This window comes from Pestalotiopsis fici (assembly GCF_000516985.1).
Source record: "Pestalotiopsis fici W106-1 unplaced genomic scaffold PFICI_Scf_9, whole genome shotgun sequence".
NCBI classification, from domain to species: Eukaryota; Fungi; Ascomycota; class Sordariomycetes; order Amphisphaeriales; family Sporocadaceae; genus Pestalotiopsis; species Pestalotiopsis fici.
In genome coordinates, this window is record NW_006917099.1 from 1,505,198 (window position 1) to 1,522,308 (window position 17,111).

Sequence of the window (17,111 nt, forward strand, 5' to 3'; positions counted from 1 at the left end):
AAGCTTATATTAATCGGAGCTATATAAAAATAAGCTTTTTTAATTTATATATATTTATTATATGCTAATTTTATTTTAAATTAAAGTTTTATAGCTAAAATAAATTGCTAAAGCAAATAAATAAACGGTAATTTAATATTCGATAAAGCGTTTAAATTTAATTAAATTAAATTCGGATTAATAACGGTATTTAGCGTTAGCAGCGTATATTATAAAAATAGGCTGTTCGACGATAAAAAAATAATAAATGGGTTTTTAATTTATATAATCTTTACGACGTTAAACGGGTAGATTTAAACGGGATATTAGCGCCGAATAATCGAAAAATAAATCCTATATTTTTTTAAAATAATTTATAAAATATATAAATATTTTTTCGGTATAATCCAAATATACGCTTTTTTTTTTTAATTACGCTAATACCTAATTATCGACGCTTTAAAAATAATAAAAACGATTTTTTTCGTAAAAAAAATTCGAAAGTTAAAAAAATAACGAAACCGATTTAAATTAAAATTGCGTAAACGGAAATTATAAAATAAAATTAAAAATATAAAAAATATATATTAAAAATATTTTAAATAAATATTATTTATTATTTTTAATAATATAATTTTTTATACGAAATAAAAATTATAAATTTAATTATAATAAAGGTATATATTAAAATTATATTAAATTTATCCTAATTTTTATTATTAATTCGCGGATATCCGCTAAATATATGCTTTATTTATACGGTTTTAATTATATTATTTTTAATTTAAACCTATTCCGTAATAAATAAATAATATTAAATATATATTCGAATTACGCTTAATAATAATATATTTAAACTTTAGCAAAAATAGTAGTAAAGCGGGTAACGCCTAAAAATATAATAAAAATATATTTAGAATAATTTGGAAATTTCGAATTTACGTTTAAACGAAAAAATAACGGGCTTTTTTTTTGCCGGTATTAAAGGTTTTAAGCTTAGCTAATTATATTATTAGTTTACGTTTAAAATATACTAAAACTATGCAAATTTACGGGTACGTTTTTTAATAAGAATTTCGTTATTATCGTAATTTAAAGGCGAACGCTAAAAATTTATTTAATATATACTTATAATATATAAATAAATATATTTATAAAACGCTTTTAGTTAGCCGGAATATAAAATTAAATTTAAAAATATTATAAATATATATTAATTATAGTAAAAATTTTATAAATTAAAAAGGAAATTATAAATTAATATTAATTTTTATAAACGCTATAACGGAAATATTATAAATCGAAATAAAGCCGAAGGTATATTCGGAGTATTCCGAGCTATGAAAAAAGAGTTTAATAATTTCGGAAATTCGGGAAAAAAGGAAAAAAAATCGAAATCGGATTCGGAATTTAAAAATTTAAAAAAAAGGCTAAATTCGGAGGTAATTTTCGAATTTTAAATAAAAAAATTAGGAATAAAATTAAAAGTTTAAAATTTAGAAAAATAAAAAACTTTAAAAAATAGATTTATTTAAAGGAATAAATTAAAAATAAATTTAATATTTTTAAAGATTATATTAGATTTTTTCCTTTTTTTATTTTTTAGTATTTTGGAAAATATTAATAAAAATTATTTATATTAAATTATAATTTAAAAATATATTAAATTTATTTTGCGGTAAAAACGAAAATTTTATTATTAGCGGAAAATAAAATTATTAGCATTAAAATTATTAATTTAGCATATATTTAATAAAAATTAAAAATATTTATATAATTTATTTAAATATAATAATATATATATTTATTTTATTACCGGTAAGATTATAATTAAAAATATTATAAATATATGCTTAAAATATCCCGAAAAAGGAAATTTACCCGGGTTTATTAATAAAAATAATATTACGCTAAAATTTATATAAAATAATATATTTTAAAGCGTTATAAAAAATTAGTTTAGTATATATTAATAATTTTTTAAAAACCTATTTATCGCCGGTAATACGCTTAGCTAAAATAATATTCTATTTTAAAATATTATCGATTATTATCCTTAATATATATTATAACGAAATCGAATTTCGTATAAATTTACTTATACTAAAATAAATAAAATAAATATAACGACACAGCTTTTTTAAATAAATTAATATAAACCGTAATAATTTTTAATATATTTTTAATATATAACGGGCTAAATGCTAAAAATAATACCGCATATAATACCGGAATTATTTATATTAATATAATAATTATTATTTTTTAGCATATATTTAAAATATATTAAAATCGGATTATTTATATTTTAGCGTTTATAATAAATAAAATTTCGGGGTCGTTAAAGCGGGAAAAATCTGTATTTTTAATATATATTAAATCGAAAATAAAAATATAAAAAATATACCAACGTTTTTAGCGGAAATAATAATAAAAAAACGCTAATTATTAATAATAACCTAAGCTTATTTTATATAATATATTAGGGATTTATATTTAATATATAATTTAAATATATTTATTAAAAAATTGCTAATCGGGATTATTATTCGAAATAAATCCTAAAAATTTTTAAGCTAATTTAATATATATTTAATAAATATTTAGCAAATTTTAAAATTATATTAAAATACTAACCGTAATTAATCGAAAAACTAATAATACGAATAATTGCGTTATTTAAATTTTTTTAATATATATTTAAAATATTTAAAAAAAAAATAAAATTTACCGAAAAAGGTAGGCTATAAATAAGTTATTTTATTATATTATTTAATTATTCGGATATTTTTAGCGTATATTTAATATTTTATATTAAATTTAATTATTTAAAACGCGCCTGCTTTTTTATAAAAAATTATTTTTATAACGCAAATTAGCAGGTACGTAATAGCTAATTAAATAGCAGCTTTTTACGTAAAAAATCAGTAATATCGCGAGGAATACCGCAAAATTTACCTACGTATATGCGTAAACGCGATTAAAAATAAATAAAACGTAAATAAAAAATATATTTATAAAACGAATAAACCTACGCTTTACTAAAGGCTTAATATATACGCGCATAGCTAAAAAATAAAAAAAATATTTATATTACTATACGTAATTATTAATTTTAAAAGAAAAAAATAGCAATAGCCGTAAAAGCAATTTAAAATAAAATTATAACCGCGCTAGCCAAATTACTAGCTAAGCTGCCGCTAGCTGGTTTTAGCTAACGTTTAGCTTATTTCTGCCTAAAGCTCCAGCTATAGCCTTATTTTTTATAAAAATTTTTACAATTTTACGATATATTTTAAATATATGCCTATAAATTAAAATATCGTAATATTATTTACCATTTTAAAATTATATATATTAATATATATAAGCGCTATATAAATTTTATATATGCATTTATACAATATTATAGCGCAATTAATTTTGACCCTTTAGTAAAAATTTTATTCTGACCCCTCCACACTAAATTTGACCCCTGCCCACGAAAAACCTCCCCCTCGGCGCCGCACGCTTACACAGTAGTGGCTTTAGCTGCTTCGTACGTATACCAATCCCTGCCATGTCATGTCGCACAACTAGACATACAACCGACGTGTATCAACGGCGCAGTAGACCATACTAGCCAATGATGGCAGTCAATCAACTCTGACTGTACTGGCAGTCCTGCAGGAACATCCCAGCTGCGTCTGACGCCTCGACATGATTGGTCGTGTCTCCCGCCGAGAGATGCATCAAGTTACTACCTATGTACAGGCGAGATTGCGGCACCGAACGGTGATGATTGTCAAGTTGCACCTAGCTACTGATTCTTCTGACGAGGATCTGGCGTGGGCACCAGTTTAGGCAAAATCCTCGCTGTGCAGTACCTAATTCAGACCCTCGCCGCCATACTGCAGCAAAAGATAGGATACTACATCTAGGGAACGGCAAAGATGTGTGTAATGATATGATCGTCAAATCAGATCGGCCCCCAAAACCCCTCTTGCTCCCTTTACCCCAACCGTCTCACAAAGCCTGCTTACTGTGCAGCTTTTGAAGGACAGCATGTCGGCTATCGATCGGATATCTGTCTGTCTAACAGCTGCCTAGACAGTTTTTCTCTTGTCGGAAAATCGGGTTTGAAACATGGACGTCTCCATTTTCGCGCAGGCAAGATCCCAATCCGTTGTCCACTCCTCGTAAAAAGGTTGATACCCTAGCAAACCCCCCAACCACCTGCCGACGACGATACCCAGTGTGCGAGCGACCAAGGAGCGAAAGGGCACCCACCAAGGCAGGCTCAAGTACGAGTCTCCGCCATCAAACATCTAGATAAAAGTGATTTAGAATGAGTTGAGATGGGTAAGAATAGTGGAGCACTTACACTCATGACTTGAATTAGGTCCAACCTGGCCCCGTGCACAACAATCTGCTCCTGGTACGCGTACCAGTTCTCGAAAAAGACCAAATCTAGCGCAAAAGCGTTTGGTGTCCCTTCGGCAGACAAGTTGCAACGTACTCTCTCAGTCTGGTTTTGGGCAGTATCACTGGTGGTGGTGGGATAGAGGCGATGGTTCACGCCGCGCCGCAATACGAATTCCGGGTCGCCAGGCCTTACAATGTGCTCGACGCCCTCGACCTCGACGGTCAGGGCCCCCTCAGTCACGCTCACATACTCTTCTTGATATGGATGGAAATGCGCGGGTGGTTTGGAAGGCGCATTGCGCAGCCGTGGGTGATTGGGATAGAATATGACCTCAAAGTGAAAGGCACGCTGCTTCTCAGCTTGTAGGACACGCGTGACTATGGCGCCCTCAAAGCTAAGCTTTTCTTGTCAGATGCCTGTTTTTGCTGTATTTGGCCTCAAAAACGGGAGAAACCTACGCTGTGATGTTCAAGGTACCGTCGTCCTGCAGCTCATGGGGCAGGACGGCCTTGAGCCTTTCAATCCTGGTCATTGTGATGATGGATTTTCAGATTATGATCAAGTGTTGAATATAGACATAGTTTTGAAGAGAACGAGACGTCGTGCGGGGCGAGAAAAGTGAGAGCAAGGCATAGACAGCCAGAGCTATATCGAGGGGGGAAAGGGGGTATCCTGTTCAATCGCCTGCGCAAACATCGTATGGAAATCGTCCAATTGCTACATTTACCAGCAATTTCTAGAGACTTTTACTACGTAATCCATAACCGACGGCATATTTGCTAGTCTTATCATGCCCATGTACCATGCCGCTGGGATATGCGCATGTAAGCTGTAGACTTCGTAACCATGCAGCTAAGCTGGACAGGGCTTGACCCACCGATATGCATTTATGAATTATGTGAGGGGGGTTACATCGGTCTGTTCCATTCTTCAAAACATCAACGTCCTTTTCAAGGCCAGAGCTGATGCAGTGACAGGCGTCGCCCGAAATACTCGGCGGCTAGCGCGCCAGTGATGGAAAAGCCCGCCGTCCAGAACCCGTGACCGAACCACCACCAGCAGCTCCCTGAATCCTTCAGCTTGACGAATGCAATCATGCATCCCAGAGAAATTGCACATCCACTGGTAGCAATTATGGTATAGTACGGCCAAATTCCCTCCGATGAGGCACCGCAGGCTACCAACAGTGCCAGCTGGCCACACAGTAGGACGGACAGCCCGGGCTTGGTGTACCGATCACCCAGCAGCACAGCCATGCTGCGCAGCCCAAGCCTCTTGTCGTCGACCAGATCCTGGTGAGCATAGATTGAATCGTATATCGCGGTCCAGCAAACGCAGGCAAGCACGAGATAAACCACGGGTGGCGAGACACGCACGGATGGGAATGGTGACCAGGCCGGACTGGCCGTGGTGGGCATGGTCAGAAAGGGCTCAATGGCAAACGGCTCGTAGTTCATGGCGACACAGCCGACAATGACGCCCCAGGCTAGACAAGATCCCAGCACGAACTGGGCCAGATGCGTGTGGCGCTTGGCATAGGGATAGTACAATGTCGCCAAGGCGTTTGGCAGAATGTAGTGCGAAGCTGATTCCGCGGCGCGGCCGGGTATGCCGAGACGCAATACGGCAACGCCGAGTATCGCCTGGGAAGCCGCAAAAATGGCGGCGCCGCGGCTGGACACGGCGCCCCGGGGGATGGGACGCTGCTGGGTCCGCGCGACCAGCGCATCAAGCGGGGCGTCGGCCAAGTCGTTCCAGGCGTGCGCTGCGTTGGAGAAGAAGAGACTCCAGGGCAACAGGACCATGCACGCCCGCAGAAGCTCCATGGGAGGAGCGTCCTTCAGGATAGCTGCCAGCAGCGCGCCAAAGAGGTGTGGGAAATATATCAGTGCCAACCCGGCCGGGGGGCTCAGCCGAGCCAGCTGCACGTAGGGAATCCAGGACTCTGGGAGTCTCGACACCCAGCGGCCGGTGTGTTTGCCTCCATATTGCTGTGAAAGCGCAGTCGTGGTAGTCTTTTTATGTGCTGCGCACTTTTCAGTATTGGTTACTGCCTGAGAACCGGCCGCCATCGTACAAAAGCCGGTAAAGGATTTGCGTGCTTTTATCTGGCAAAGCGGTACGTGTAACATAAATAACAATAATTCCCATGGGTAGGTAGGCGGGTGAATATATATGTACATATATTGATCTTTGACGGAAAGTCGGAAGCGCGCTGCCGAGGTATACCAAGGTTACATATGCACAGTCTTTACCTAAGCTGTACTATGACACCGACCCGTCGCTTATCCTATAAACCTTGGCAGATATGACCCCTGCGGGATATGCACCTGTTTAACGACCAATTGCTTTCCCCTCTAGATGCCTAGTTTGAATCCACCTGGTACCAATTTTTGAAAAACGAAATCGGGGTCGTAGCGTTGCTGCACGTCCTTCATCTTTGCTACATTTGCCGAGCCGTAGCTCTGCAGAACTGGCTGACTGTAACTTGCGTCATTCGAGAATAGGTACTCCACTCCGAGGTCTCTCTCCGTGGCCGCGTCCCAAATGGAATCTCGGATGGCAAGCGTGGCATTGTGCCCAGCAGCGTCATCGGAAGCCTCCCACCAGCCCGCGTCCAGCACGAACCAAGTATGGTTGACTGTCGGAAGCCCAAAGACATTGCCTCCTCGTTCTTGACCCGCGAGAACAAGGCTGGCTGAGATGGGTTGCAGACCAATAGCCATGGAACCTGCAATGAGGGACTTTATAGGCGCCAAATTGGCTTCCGACGTGGTTAGATTGTTAATGGTTCCGTACAACTCGGCGTCGGGCAGAAAACTCGTGGCGAACCAATCAATACGAGGAATGTCAGGCACATATTGATTCGCTAGCATCTCAGTGAGCGTCTGAATGCCTGTACTATCGCTGGTTGTGGGGATGGAGTAAAATGGTGCAAACGCCTCAGGATCCATCTCTGGTTTAAGGTATACAATGTCAAGCACAGCTCCGGTGCTGACGTTGGTCGTAAAGGCTTGCAACATGACATTGGCGTAAGGATCTTTGTTTGGAGTTGCTTGGTACTCAGCCATGGCTGCGTAGAGTGCGGGGAGCTGTTCAATGTCGTAAAACTTGAAGCCACCCCATACCTCGTGGATGGGGTAAGTGTTGAGCTTGAAAGAGGTGACGATTCCTGCTCGTGATGATACTTGTTAGCTAGAGCATCACTCAGCCTGAAGCATGCATTCCACTAACCAAAATTGTTGGCGCCGCCTTTGAGCGCCCAATGTAAGTCTGGGTTTTGATCGGCGCTTGCCGTAACGAGGGATCCATTTGCCAATACAATCTACGGCTGAATCAGTACAATGTCAAGGAGCCTTGATACAGGTAAAAGGATAACTGACTCGATGTTCTATCACATTATCGCAACCAAGTCCATAGAGATCCGACAGGTAAGAAAGGCCGCCTAGGTTTCAATAGCGTCAGGAGACAGGCCTCGCATAAGAACGACAAGGTAATGGATCTTACTCTGCAGGAGAAACCCGCTGACTCCGACATCCAAGACCCTTCCACCAACAGCCGTGACGTTGTACTCGTCGAGAGCGTTGTAGACATCGCCCCATCTGTTGCCTGAGCCCACTGTGACTGTGGAAGTTGTCGCATCATAAGTGACATGCGTAAGGGAAGATGTGTCGATCAGCACGCCGTTGTCGATATTTGCAGCCCCTGGGGAAGGACTGTGGCCACCTGAGCGGATAGCAAAGGGAACTTGTTCAGACACCAGCAAGTCGACAACTGTCTGGACATCTTCCTCGGATGCGGGCTGTACAATACACGAGGGACTCGCCCATGCAGTAGCAGACCTTTGCCATATTTCTCAGCACGCGATATCTTGTACATTAGGGGTACGGTGAACCAACCAGTTCTCATGGGCAAGTTCCACATAGCTGGTGTTGCCCGGAGAGGAAGAAACAGTCGACACGAGAGATGCTAGTTTGCTACAAGTGCCTTCCACGTCGCTTTGAGCGCACGCGGTGCTCATGAATAGCGCAATTGCCGTTATAAATGGACGTGCAGAATACATTTCTGACGATTTTTTCTTCATTTTTTTTTTTAATTTCTATTCGCCTCCCTTGACTCCATGATAGAACACTTATATATACATATTTCATAGAGTGGGTCAATCAGCTGGCATAAAAACCATGGCTGACGCAAAGACGCAACCCGAGCCATGTCTGCGTTTGTACCCTACGGAATAGAGACATTTCAACTGTAAGCCGTTATGTGGCTATTCTGCCTTGACGGTCAACTTGATGACAACTAACAATAGACCGCAGTTCAGGAACCGAATCCCTGTGATCCAGTAAATGATTGCGTGCAGAATTTTGCAAGTCCTCACTATGACCTGACTGACTAATGCAGGGGTGGAATCCCCTGGTAAGCTGTGCTGAAGAATTTTGTCTAGGACACCAAGAACATTCCTATCGGGTAGGTCAGTATAAAGAACAGTCCCCTAAGGAGTCAGAACGGGACCGAGTTGAGCAATTGGTATGCCCTATCGCTACCATTCGATGCGGTTCGGTCTAAACGGGACAAGACGACGTTTGCCAAATCTATTTTGAGCCCAGTCTGAGTGCGCACGCAGGAAGAGTAACGAGATGTGCATCACGTACGACTTGAGTGGATTGCCGCTAAAGACTGCAGTGTACGTAGCATTGCATCGCACTGGTCCTCGGCACCACGGCTCAACATTACCAAAAATGAAACAAGTCGGGAACAAAGAAATTGAAAAGCGACAGTAGTTGCCTCATTCCTGCATCTACGATATACCGTCTGCATGTAAGACGGTACCCAACTGGCCCCCCGCATGAGCAAGGGACTTATCAGCCCGCCCCCACTGGCCCTAGGCTTCCTCCCGGGGGTAGAGTGCTTAGCGGGCGACACGTCCAACATAAGCCATGGGCTGCAAAGGGGGGTCCAGGCAGGCTCCCCAGCCCTGTGCAACGTCGTCTCGCAACGCCTGACGCCGGCGCTCACCACCGGCAGTGTCGAATACCCTTCTTCCCTTGGAGACTGACTTCACCCGATGACCCAAGTTTCCCCTTTGCGTTCCATTTCCTTGGTGGTTCTGTTGCAAGACTCAATCTTGAACATCAGTAAATTACTTCACTTGCCATGGAGAGCACAATTCTCATGACCGGGGCCAACGGCTCGCTGGCTATTCCCGCTGTGGAATACATTTTGCAGCATTCGCCAAAGGTGGCGCTTGTACTCACCGTCCGCGATGCCAGCGATGGCGACGTCAACACAAAGGCCCTGCGTGACGCCGTTGCAAAGTTCCCCGAAGCTCGCGTCTCAATCAGAGCCCTCGACCTTGGCCACCTTCAAGCGGTATCCGACTTTGCTGGCAGTATCGCAAATGAGATTGCCCAAGGAACGCTCCCCAAGCTCTCCAGTATCGTCGGCACCGCCTATTACTGGAATCTAGTCGGCCCAGCGGAGCTGACTGGCGACGGCTACGACAAGACGTTCCAAGTCACCTACTTGTCACACTTTTCCCTCGTACTACGCTTGCTTGGCAGTTTCCAGGAAAGTGGCGGCCGAGTCGTCCTGTATACCAGCGACGGCCACGAGCCGGGCAAGAATGGCCTCGAGAAGATCCCGCCTTCGATCCCCGCCGATGCCGCCGCCCTCGACTTGCTTGTCAAGCCATCTCCGGATGATCCGTCAATTGACGCACTCGGCCACGGCTTCCATCGTTATGCCAACGCCAAATTGGCCCTTGTCATGTTCACACACGCGCTGAACCGACGCCTCCAGAAGGACGCCCAGCTGGCAAACATTACCGTGGTAGTGACAAACCCAGGCAACTTGGCAGACTCACGCGCTCTAACGGTCAACACCCCGCGCAAATTAATCATCTTGTCCAAGTTTGTGCTACGGCCCTTGAGGCCGTTGTTGAGCATGAGTAAGTCGACTTTTGGTGTTCATGATGCAGAAGATAGATGCACACAAGCAAATGCTAATCTTATACACAAATAGTGGACCCAACCGCGCGCACCGTCGCTGAAGCGGGCCGCGACACTGCCAAACTAGCCACGGGCGAGGCCAACCCTGGCGAGCGTGGGTACTTTACGCTACTCAAGCCGGATTCCGGATCCAAGGACAGCCAAGACGAAGAAGCTCAAGAGGCGCTTTGGTCAAAGAGCGTACAGTGGACAGGCCTTGAGGCAAAGGACGCGAGGCTATTGTAACTGCATCTATTCAGGGCCTGGTGACGCCTGTGTGGCATAAGGGTCATACAGGTAGGTAGCTTGTATTGTAAACAACCTTAATAAAGGCAAGACGCCCGAGCGCTGTGCACTACAAGTTGTACGATCTTGAGTGGTGGTAACGTGGGGAAACGACCAACTGCATATGTAATATGGCCAAATGAGTAAAATGACAAACAGGGTTGTTGGTCCATGGCACCGAAATGCCCCATGTAGGTATCTATCTGCCTTTAGGTACTTGGCTATCCACTAGTGCTATGGTATACATACAGGTAGGTGTACATGAGTGTCGTGTCATGTCTTGCGCTGTGCCGTGCCCCACCATGGCCCAGATCGGATATCTCCCATGTCACCCACCCCTCCATTGAGTGGCACAATACCAAGGTACTTTGGTTCAAGTACAAGTGAATAGGTATGTACTTAAGAAATCGCTGCCATGTCTTGGGGAATGGGCATGGACTCTAACTGGTCTCGTGTAACTGTTGTACAAAGTCCTTTCGCAAATTGTCCGACAACGACGATGGGACAACTCCAGGCTTGGGTCAGCGATCTCAACCTCAGAGACCCTTTGGTCGCCGCCTCTCTTCTGATTTTATCACTATCTATTACTGCCACTATATGGAAGAGTTACGATAGCCTGTCATCTTTCCCTGGACCTCGTCTCGCAGCATGGAGCCGCATATACTCGGTCTGGATAGTGCTCACAGGTCGTGAACATGAGTGGCTATTACAAGCACACGACAAGTATGGTATGATTAATGCGCTAGCTAAAAGATGGTTTTGAACCCGAATCTCAATTATTTCATGGCTAGGTCCTCTCGTGCGGTGGCAACCCAACCTGCTGCTCATCAATGATCCAACCATGCTGCCAAAGATATACCATCTACGTGCTAATAAGACCCGGCATTACAACCATTCACCGAGTGATGTCAAGGGCATGGTTGAAGAGAGCGATTGGCAAAAGCATCGGGCGAAACGACACCGGATAGACTCTGCAGTAACCAACCCCTTCAAAAGATATAAAACCACTTTAGACCTTTTGGGTTGACTCTAGTGATTCTCAGTTCTCCCCAAAGGCAATCTTCGATAACGAGGAGCTCGTGGATGTCTTTGTTACAAAATGGATCGATGCATTGAGTGCTCAATTTGCCACCAATGGCAACATCTTTGACTTTTCGGACTGGGGAAAGTATGTTCCAACACAATGCACTGCATGATTAATTCTAAACCTGGCTTACTCGGTACAAAGCTTTCTAGCCCTGGACGTCGTCACCAAGACCTTCTTTGGGCAAGAGATGGGCTTTATCGAACATGGCGACAAGAACAGTATACTGGCGGATACCCGCGCCAACGGCCCAACGATTCATGCCTTGGCGAGGCTCCCCAGACTCAAGATGTTCCTCCTCAGGTCATTTGGCAGGTTCTTAGTACCGACAGCCGGTGACGGCTCTGGTCTCGGAAATGTCCTTTTGGTAAGACTTACTGCTTGGAGAATGTTTTCTCGCTAATATGATTCTCCAGCTTAGGGACCAGCTTTATCAAGAACGACTGAATACAAAGGACAAGGACTTACGCATAGGTCTTGATAGGCAAGTTATGAGATATTCCAACACTGTAATTATAATTGCGTGCTGACAACTTATGATGACAGGGTACTTCTTGATAATATGCACAACGATGCGTTCAGCCATGAAGAGCTCAAAGAAGATGTTCTTTTTGTTGTGTAATACCTTCTTCCATCAGAATCTTCTCAAGATATATACTCATAAATCCACACTATTAGTCTTGGCGCAAGCGACACCACTGGCCATGGTATCCGTTGTCTCATCCGCAATCTACTACAGCATCCGCCTTGTCTTGCTCGGCTCCGCCGGGAGATTGACGATACGGTCAGGAGAAACGGCGGCATCGACCAGATCCGATTTGCACACATCAACTCCCAGATGCCGTATCTGTCGGCCTGCATCCGCGAGTCGCTTCGCCACGATCCGCCCATTGTGAGTTTCCTGCCACGCTGGGTCGACGGCCCAGATGGTGTCGAACTGTGTGGCCGGTTCGTACCTCCCGGCGTGGAGGTGGCCTGCTCGCCATATGTACTCAGTCGCAACCGCGACCTCTACGGGCCCGATGTGCACTCGTTTCGTCCCGAACGTTACAGCGAAGCTTCGGAGGAGTGGGTAGCCAAGGCTGCGCGGTACGATTTCGTATTTGGTTATGGGCCTCGGCACTGCATTGGTCAGCGCTTGAGCCACTTTCTTACGTGCAAAGCCATTGTGCAGGTGAGAAGTCCTACGAAAAGTCTTGCCCCGTACCATGCTCGACTGACAATTGACACCTTGAGTTAGCTCTTTCATCACTTTGATGTGGATTTGATCGATCCCGGTTCTGGAAAAGCATTCCTGAATTGGAACTATTCTGGTCTCAGGCTTCGACTTTCACGCCGGGCAAACGATGGTGCTATTTAATAGTACCTAGATAGGTTCGTGGTCGATGTTGTCCAGGTCTAATGTCTCTGAAAGCAAACCTCATAGTGGTTGAGAGCAATGTATTTTCCCTGCGCACTATTTCTCTCCAAAAGTGTGGATTTCGGGACCATGTCTTCTCGTCAATGATGATCATTTGCACATCAGGATGCTATACTTGGCAGAAGATTGAGGCAGCCGAGGTACAAGGACGATTCATTGGATTGAATTGTACGGTCGTGGACGGCGATGCGTCGGCAGTTCTTATTTCGCATAATCAAGTCCACATATCTACCATTCGAAGCCAACGCCCTACGTGACTAGCTCTTTACGCAAAGCGACCATTGAACTACATCAGCAAGACTCTCCCAACCAAACGGCCAGCTTGAAATAGCAGTCTTTCCGTCCTTGGATGCTACCTCGTCGGCTGCTCCCGCGTTGAGCACTTAAGCTTGGGGACCGCTTGAAATGAGGGTAAGCAAGGTGCTTTGAAATCAGATCGTGTGACGGGTAAACAGTCCTTGACCTTGTTAATGATAACCATTATTACTTTGCTGTCCGATATGACATGTGACTGTTTGCATTACCAGCATATACGGCCATAGGCACTAGAGAACTCGGCATCCCGACGGCTGGGAATCCCCGGTGTTGTATGTCCTTATCCATCTTTTTGTCGTTACGAGGCCTTGTTAGTATTGAAGACACATTGCGACGCCCATTACCATTAGCGACATGAAGGCCAAGGCACGTTATGCAGCACACGTGACCTGGTGGGCATCCTACGACTCCTCCAATGGCCAAAACTCGGAAGCTCGCTGGCTCTCATCTCAATAACATACAGTCTGGGCCTCTAAGGTTGGAGAAGCCTTTCCATGGGGGCGTCCACCTCATCGAGAATCTCATCTGTTTCCCCCCACCAACATCTACCAATCTTTCTGCCTTCTTCTGAAATGCCAAGAGTGTTGCTCCGCTAAAATGCGCAGCGTTATAGATGGAAAGCTAACCCCACTCTCTAGCCCGGTAAAGGAGCTACACGTTATGGTAGCATGCCACAGGCTGCCGAGAAAACCGTCCATTTTTGTCAGGTAGACATATCCTGTGACCGCCGGATCAGTACTCAGGTTGATGACGACTGGGAAATCCCCGGTGTTGTATTATTTTGTCTTTTTGGTCAAAAACTTAGTTTTTTTTTTTTTTTACCCTGTGCGCATGTCCTAGCAGTGTGGCAGGATTGATTTAAATGCGCGCAAAGGGTAAACGTGAACAAGAAGCTGAAAAAGAAGTCTGACCGATGCTGACCAGTTACAGGGGAGGGTGAGACGCATCTTGCCACTTCCAGAGTAGTGATATGCGGTGTGGTTACTTCGGAGCGACAAACAGTCATCATAGTCCTACAAAAGCAACTCCTTCCCTCTTCCACAAGTTGGAGTTGTTTACTTACTAAACTCAACATCTCTCGGCCTGTTCCCATAATCAATTCGATCCTTCTCGTCGTTTTGCGTTGATACATTGTTTTAATGAAAGATGTCTCAAGTCTGCAGCGTTTGTTACGGCATATTGGAAAAACTCTTCGATGACGAAACTTATTCCGACGTGACCTGGGATGAGCGCGGCATGTATAGGGTGACGAAGTTTGGCGTGACCAAACCCAGCCAAAACGAGGGTGCACAAGAGCTGGTCAATTGTTTAACCCTATTCGAGTCGTGTAACTTGTGCCGATTATTCAAAGCTTCGGGCATGCCTGGGCGTTGGACGCATGATGACGCAAAGAATTTCGAGCCTCACATCAGAATCGCCCCGGATGCGCAGCTTCCTGGGAACAAGGGAATTGGCTTGATCAGCCTGGGAGGTTATAGTGGCGCTGGAATTCATCTCGTGGCCGACGCCTGTGAGTCGTGGCAGCTAAATATGGGCAACAAGCTCTCACTGACCCTTATGCGTTTTAGCAAGTCAAGCATATGGCCGGGGCGATGTTAGTGGAACTTTTCTACACAATACAGGAACACCCGAGTCGTTCGTGAAGTGCAGAGAATGGTTCACAAGATGTCAGAAGCAACATTCGCAGTGCGAATACACGATGGCGGGCGACATGATTGGTCTTGAACATCCATTGCCGACGAGGATTCTAGAGATTGATACAGAAAATGACTGTTTGAGACTTGTGGAGACCCGAGGGACGATGGGACGCTGGGCCGCATTGAGCTATTGCTGGGGCGGCGACGTGCCCTTGAAAACGACTAGAGAGAACTTAGGTCAGCGCCTTGCGGGTATTCAGATGTCGGATCTACCCAAAACGTTCTTTGACGCCGTGAAGGTTACCCGCGAACTTGGGTTACACCACATCTGGATCGACAGTCTTTGCATTCTGCAAGGCGATGTTCAGGACTGGAAGTCGGAAGCCGGTAAGATGGGTGCGGTCTATGAGTTTGCCGAGATTGTCTTGGTTGCCGCAGCCGCCGAGAATTCTGTGGCAGGATTATTCATGGATGTAAACACCGATGAGTATCGCGAGCCCGACACCGAGGAGTATCGCGAGCCCGAGCTAACATGGGCGGAACTGCCATATATCAAGGGAGGCGTTGAGGCGGGAAGCATCTGGGGAGTTGCAAATGCACACAGGTCGACCTCGATGGAACTGTTTGCGCCTCTGAAAACTCGCGCCTGGACAATCCAAGAGAGGTGCTTGGCGCGCCGAAGCATTTACTTCGCAAAAGATGGCATCTGGTGGTGTTGTCGCCAGTATGAAAGTACTTGCTGGCGCCATGACGCCAAATCATTCGTTGATCATCAAGTCCAATGGCGAGAAACTGGAGACTGGTCGCTACTTCTCAAACATTTCCAGTCTGGTAGGCTAACGGTTCTCACGGACAACCTACCGGCCTTGGAAGGAATCGCTAGCCGAGCTGCTGCCAATCGGGGAGACAAGTATTATCACGGTTGCTGGACCGGAGACATGCCTGATCAGCTTCTGTGGTGTGGCCCGGTAGAGCGGCCGGCGGAATTGGCGGATAGGCCGACCTGGTCTTGGGCATCCACTTACGGTCGTAGACGGTTTTATATTTACGACGAATCTGGCGCTGAAGAGCCTCGTGGTGTTTATTGCCAATCATTCGATCCAGGTACGGACGGAGAGCTCAAGGTACGGCTATGCCCGATACTCACCAATATTGACGCCATCCAAACCCCGCTGGACGACGACACATTACGACGGAATTTGCACCTACACATAGGCATAAACCATGTAGCTGCATTCTTGTGTTCCTCCTTGACAAATATGCTAATGATTAAGGTTGATGGTCAAATAGTTGGTGGAGCAGTAGTTGATGACATGGTTTGGTACCTCAACCAAGTCAAAACCGGCAATGCCTTGGCTGGCTGCGTGCTTCTCCGAGCAGAAAAGTACGGGCAGGATGATTCATCTTGCGACTCTCCAAACAGGTATTTCGGGCTTCTCTTGGTTCGAAAATCTGGAGATCCAGACACTTATTCCCGAGCGGGACTCATGATGCTTCACAGCACTTCATGTGTCGAAAAGGCCATTAGAAAGGACTTTGTATTGATATAGTTGGGACTGGGTGATCGAGATGAGACCAGAGATTTGGAAGCGATGATTACCTAGTACTCAAGAATCATGTGTCTCGGCCGCAGCAGCGGGCCCTAGGGACATGGAATGATTGGCAGCAGCCTAGTAAACGAGCTCATGTCATGTCATATGGAGGAGTTATCAATAGACTTTCAATCTGACAGACATATTCCTTCGAAAAATAAAACACATCAACTCCGGAGCCAGAAATATGTTCCTTGAACGGTCCTTGACATTGCCAATCAAGAAAATAGACCTAGTCAATTTGTATCATGGATGGCAACGCCCCAGATGGTCCCTAAGGATCGAACAAATGACCACGTTCCAGTGCTTGTTGCGACTTGACTTTCTGGAAGTGCAGCCTGGACAGCATGTAGCATAGTCGAGATGATGGCACCGCCCCCAATCCCAGCAAAGATTTGGTAAAAGAT

The 17,111-nt window shown here is 44.4% G+C and overlaps 6 protein-coding genes across 6 annotated transcripts; 3 read left to right on the top strand and 3 right to left on the bottom strand.

Moving 5' to 3' along the window:
* Positions 1–4,064: 4,064 nt before the first annotated feature.
* PFICI_11868 (uncharacterized protein) lies at positions 4,065–4,916 on the bottom strand (the record flags this gene model as incomplete). The annotated part of the gene is made up of 3 exons (XM_007840449.1): positions 4,065–4,286; positions 4,343–4,778; positions 4,843–4,916. The coding sequence occupies 3 exons, from the start codon at positions 4,914–4,916 to the stop codon at positions 4,065–4,067; spliced, it is 732 nt and encodes a 243-aa protein (XP_007838640.1).
* A 418-nt stretch (positions 4,917–5,334) lies between these two features.
* Positions 5,335–6,456, bottom strand: PFICI_11869 (uncharacterized protein; the record flags this gene model as incomplete). The annotated part of the gene is made up of 1 exon (XM_007840450.1): positions 5,335–6,456. The coding sequence occupies one exon, from the start codon at positions 6,454–6,456 to the stop codon at positions 5,335–5,337; it is 1,122 nt and encodes a 373-aa protein (XP_007838641.1).
* Positions 6,457–6,741: 285 nt separating this feature from the next.
* PFICI_11870 (uncharacterized protein) lies at positions 6,742–8,405 on the bottom strand (the record flags this gene model as incomplete). The annotated part of the gene is made up of 5 exons (XM_007840451.1): positions 6,742–7,556; positions 7,619–7,709; positions 7,768–7,829; positions 7,892–8,226; positions 8,284–8,405. The coding sequence occupies 5 exons, from the start codon at positions 8,403–8,405 to the stop codon at positions 6,742–6,744; spliced, it is 1,425 nt and encodes a 474-aa protein (XP_007838642.1).
* Positions 8,406–9,538: 1,133 nt separating this feature from the next.
* Positions 9,539–10,617, top strand: PFICI_11871 (uncharacterized protein; the record flags this gene model as incomplete). Its single annotated transcript, XM_007840452.1, has 2 exons — positions 9,539–10,331; positions 10,406–10,617. 2 exons carry the CDS (start codon positions 9,539–9,541, stop codon positions 10,615–10,617), a joined length of 1,005 nt encoding a protein of 334 aa, XP_007838643.1.
* A 454-nt stretch (positions 10,618–11,071) lies between these two features.
* Positions 11,072–13,100, top strand: PFICI_11872 (uncharacterized protein; the record flags this gene model as incomplete). Its single annotated transcript, XM_007840453.1, has 8 exons — positions 11,072–11,384; positions 11,448–11,632; positions 11,700–11,824; positions 11,885–12,107; positions 12,157–12,214; positions 12,287–12,344; positions 12,419–12,914; positions 12,981–13,100. The coding sequence occupies 8 exons, from the start codon at positions 11,072–11,074 to the stop codon at positions 13,098–13,100; spliced, it is 1,578 nt and encodes a 525-aa protein (XP_007838644.1).
* A 1,521-nt stretch (positions 13,101–14,621) lies between these two features.
* On the top strand, positions 14,622–16,662 carry PFICI_11873 (uncharacterized protein; the record flags this gene model as incomplete). Its single annotated transcript, XM_007840454.1, has 2 exons — positions 14,622–14,985; positions 15,044–16,662. 2 exons carry the CDS (start codon positions 14,622–14,624, stop codon positions 16,660–16,662), a joined length of 1,983 nt encoding a protein of 660 aa, XP_007838645.1.
* Positions 16,663–17,111: the final 449 nt, after the last annotated feature.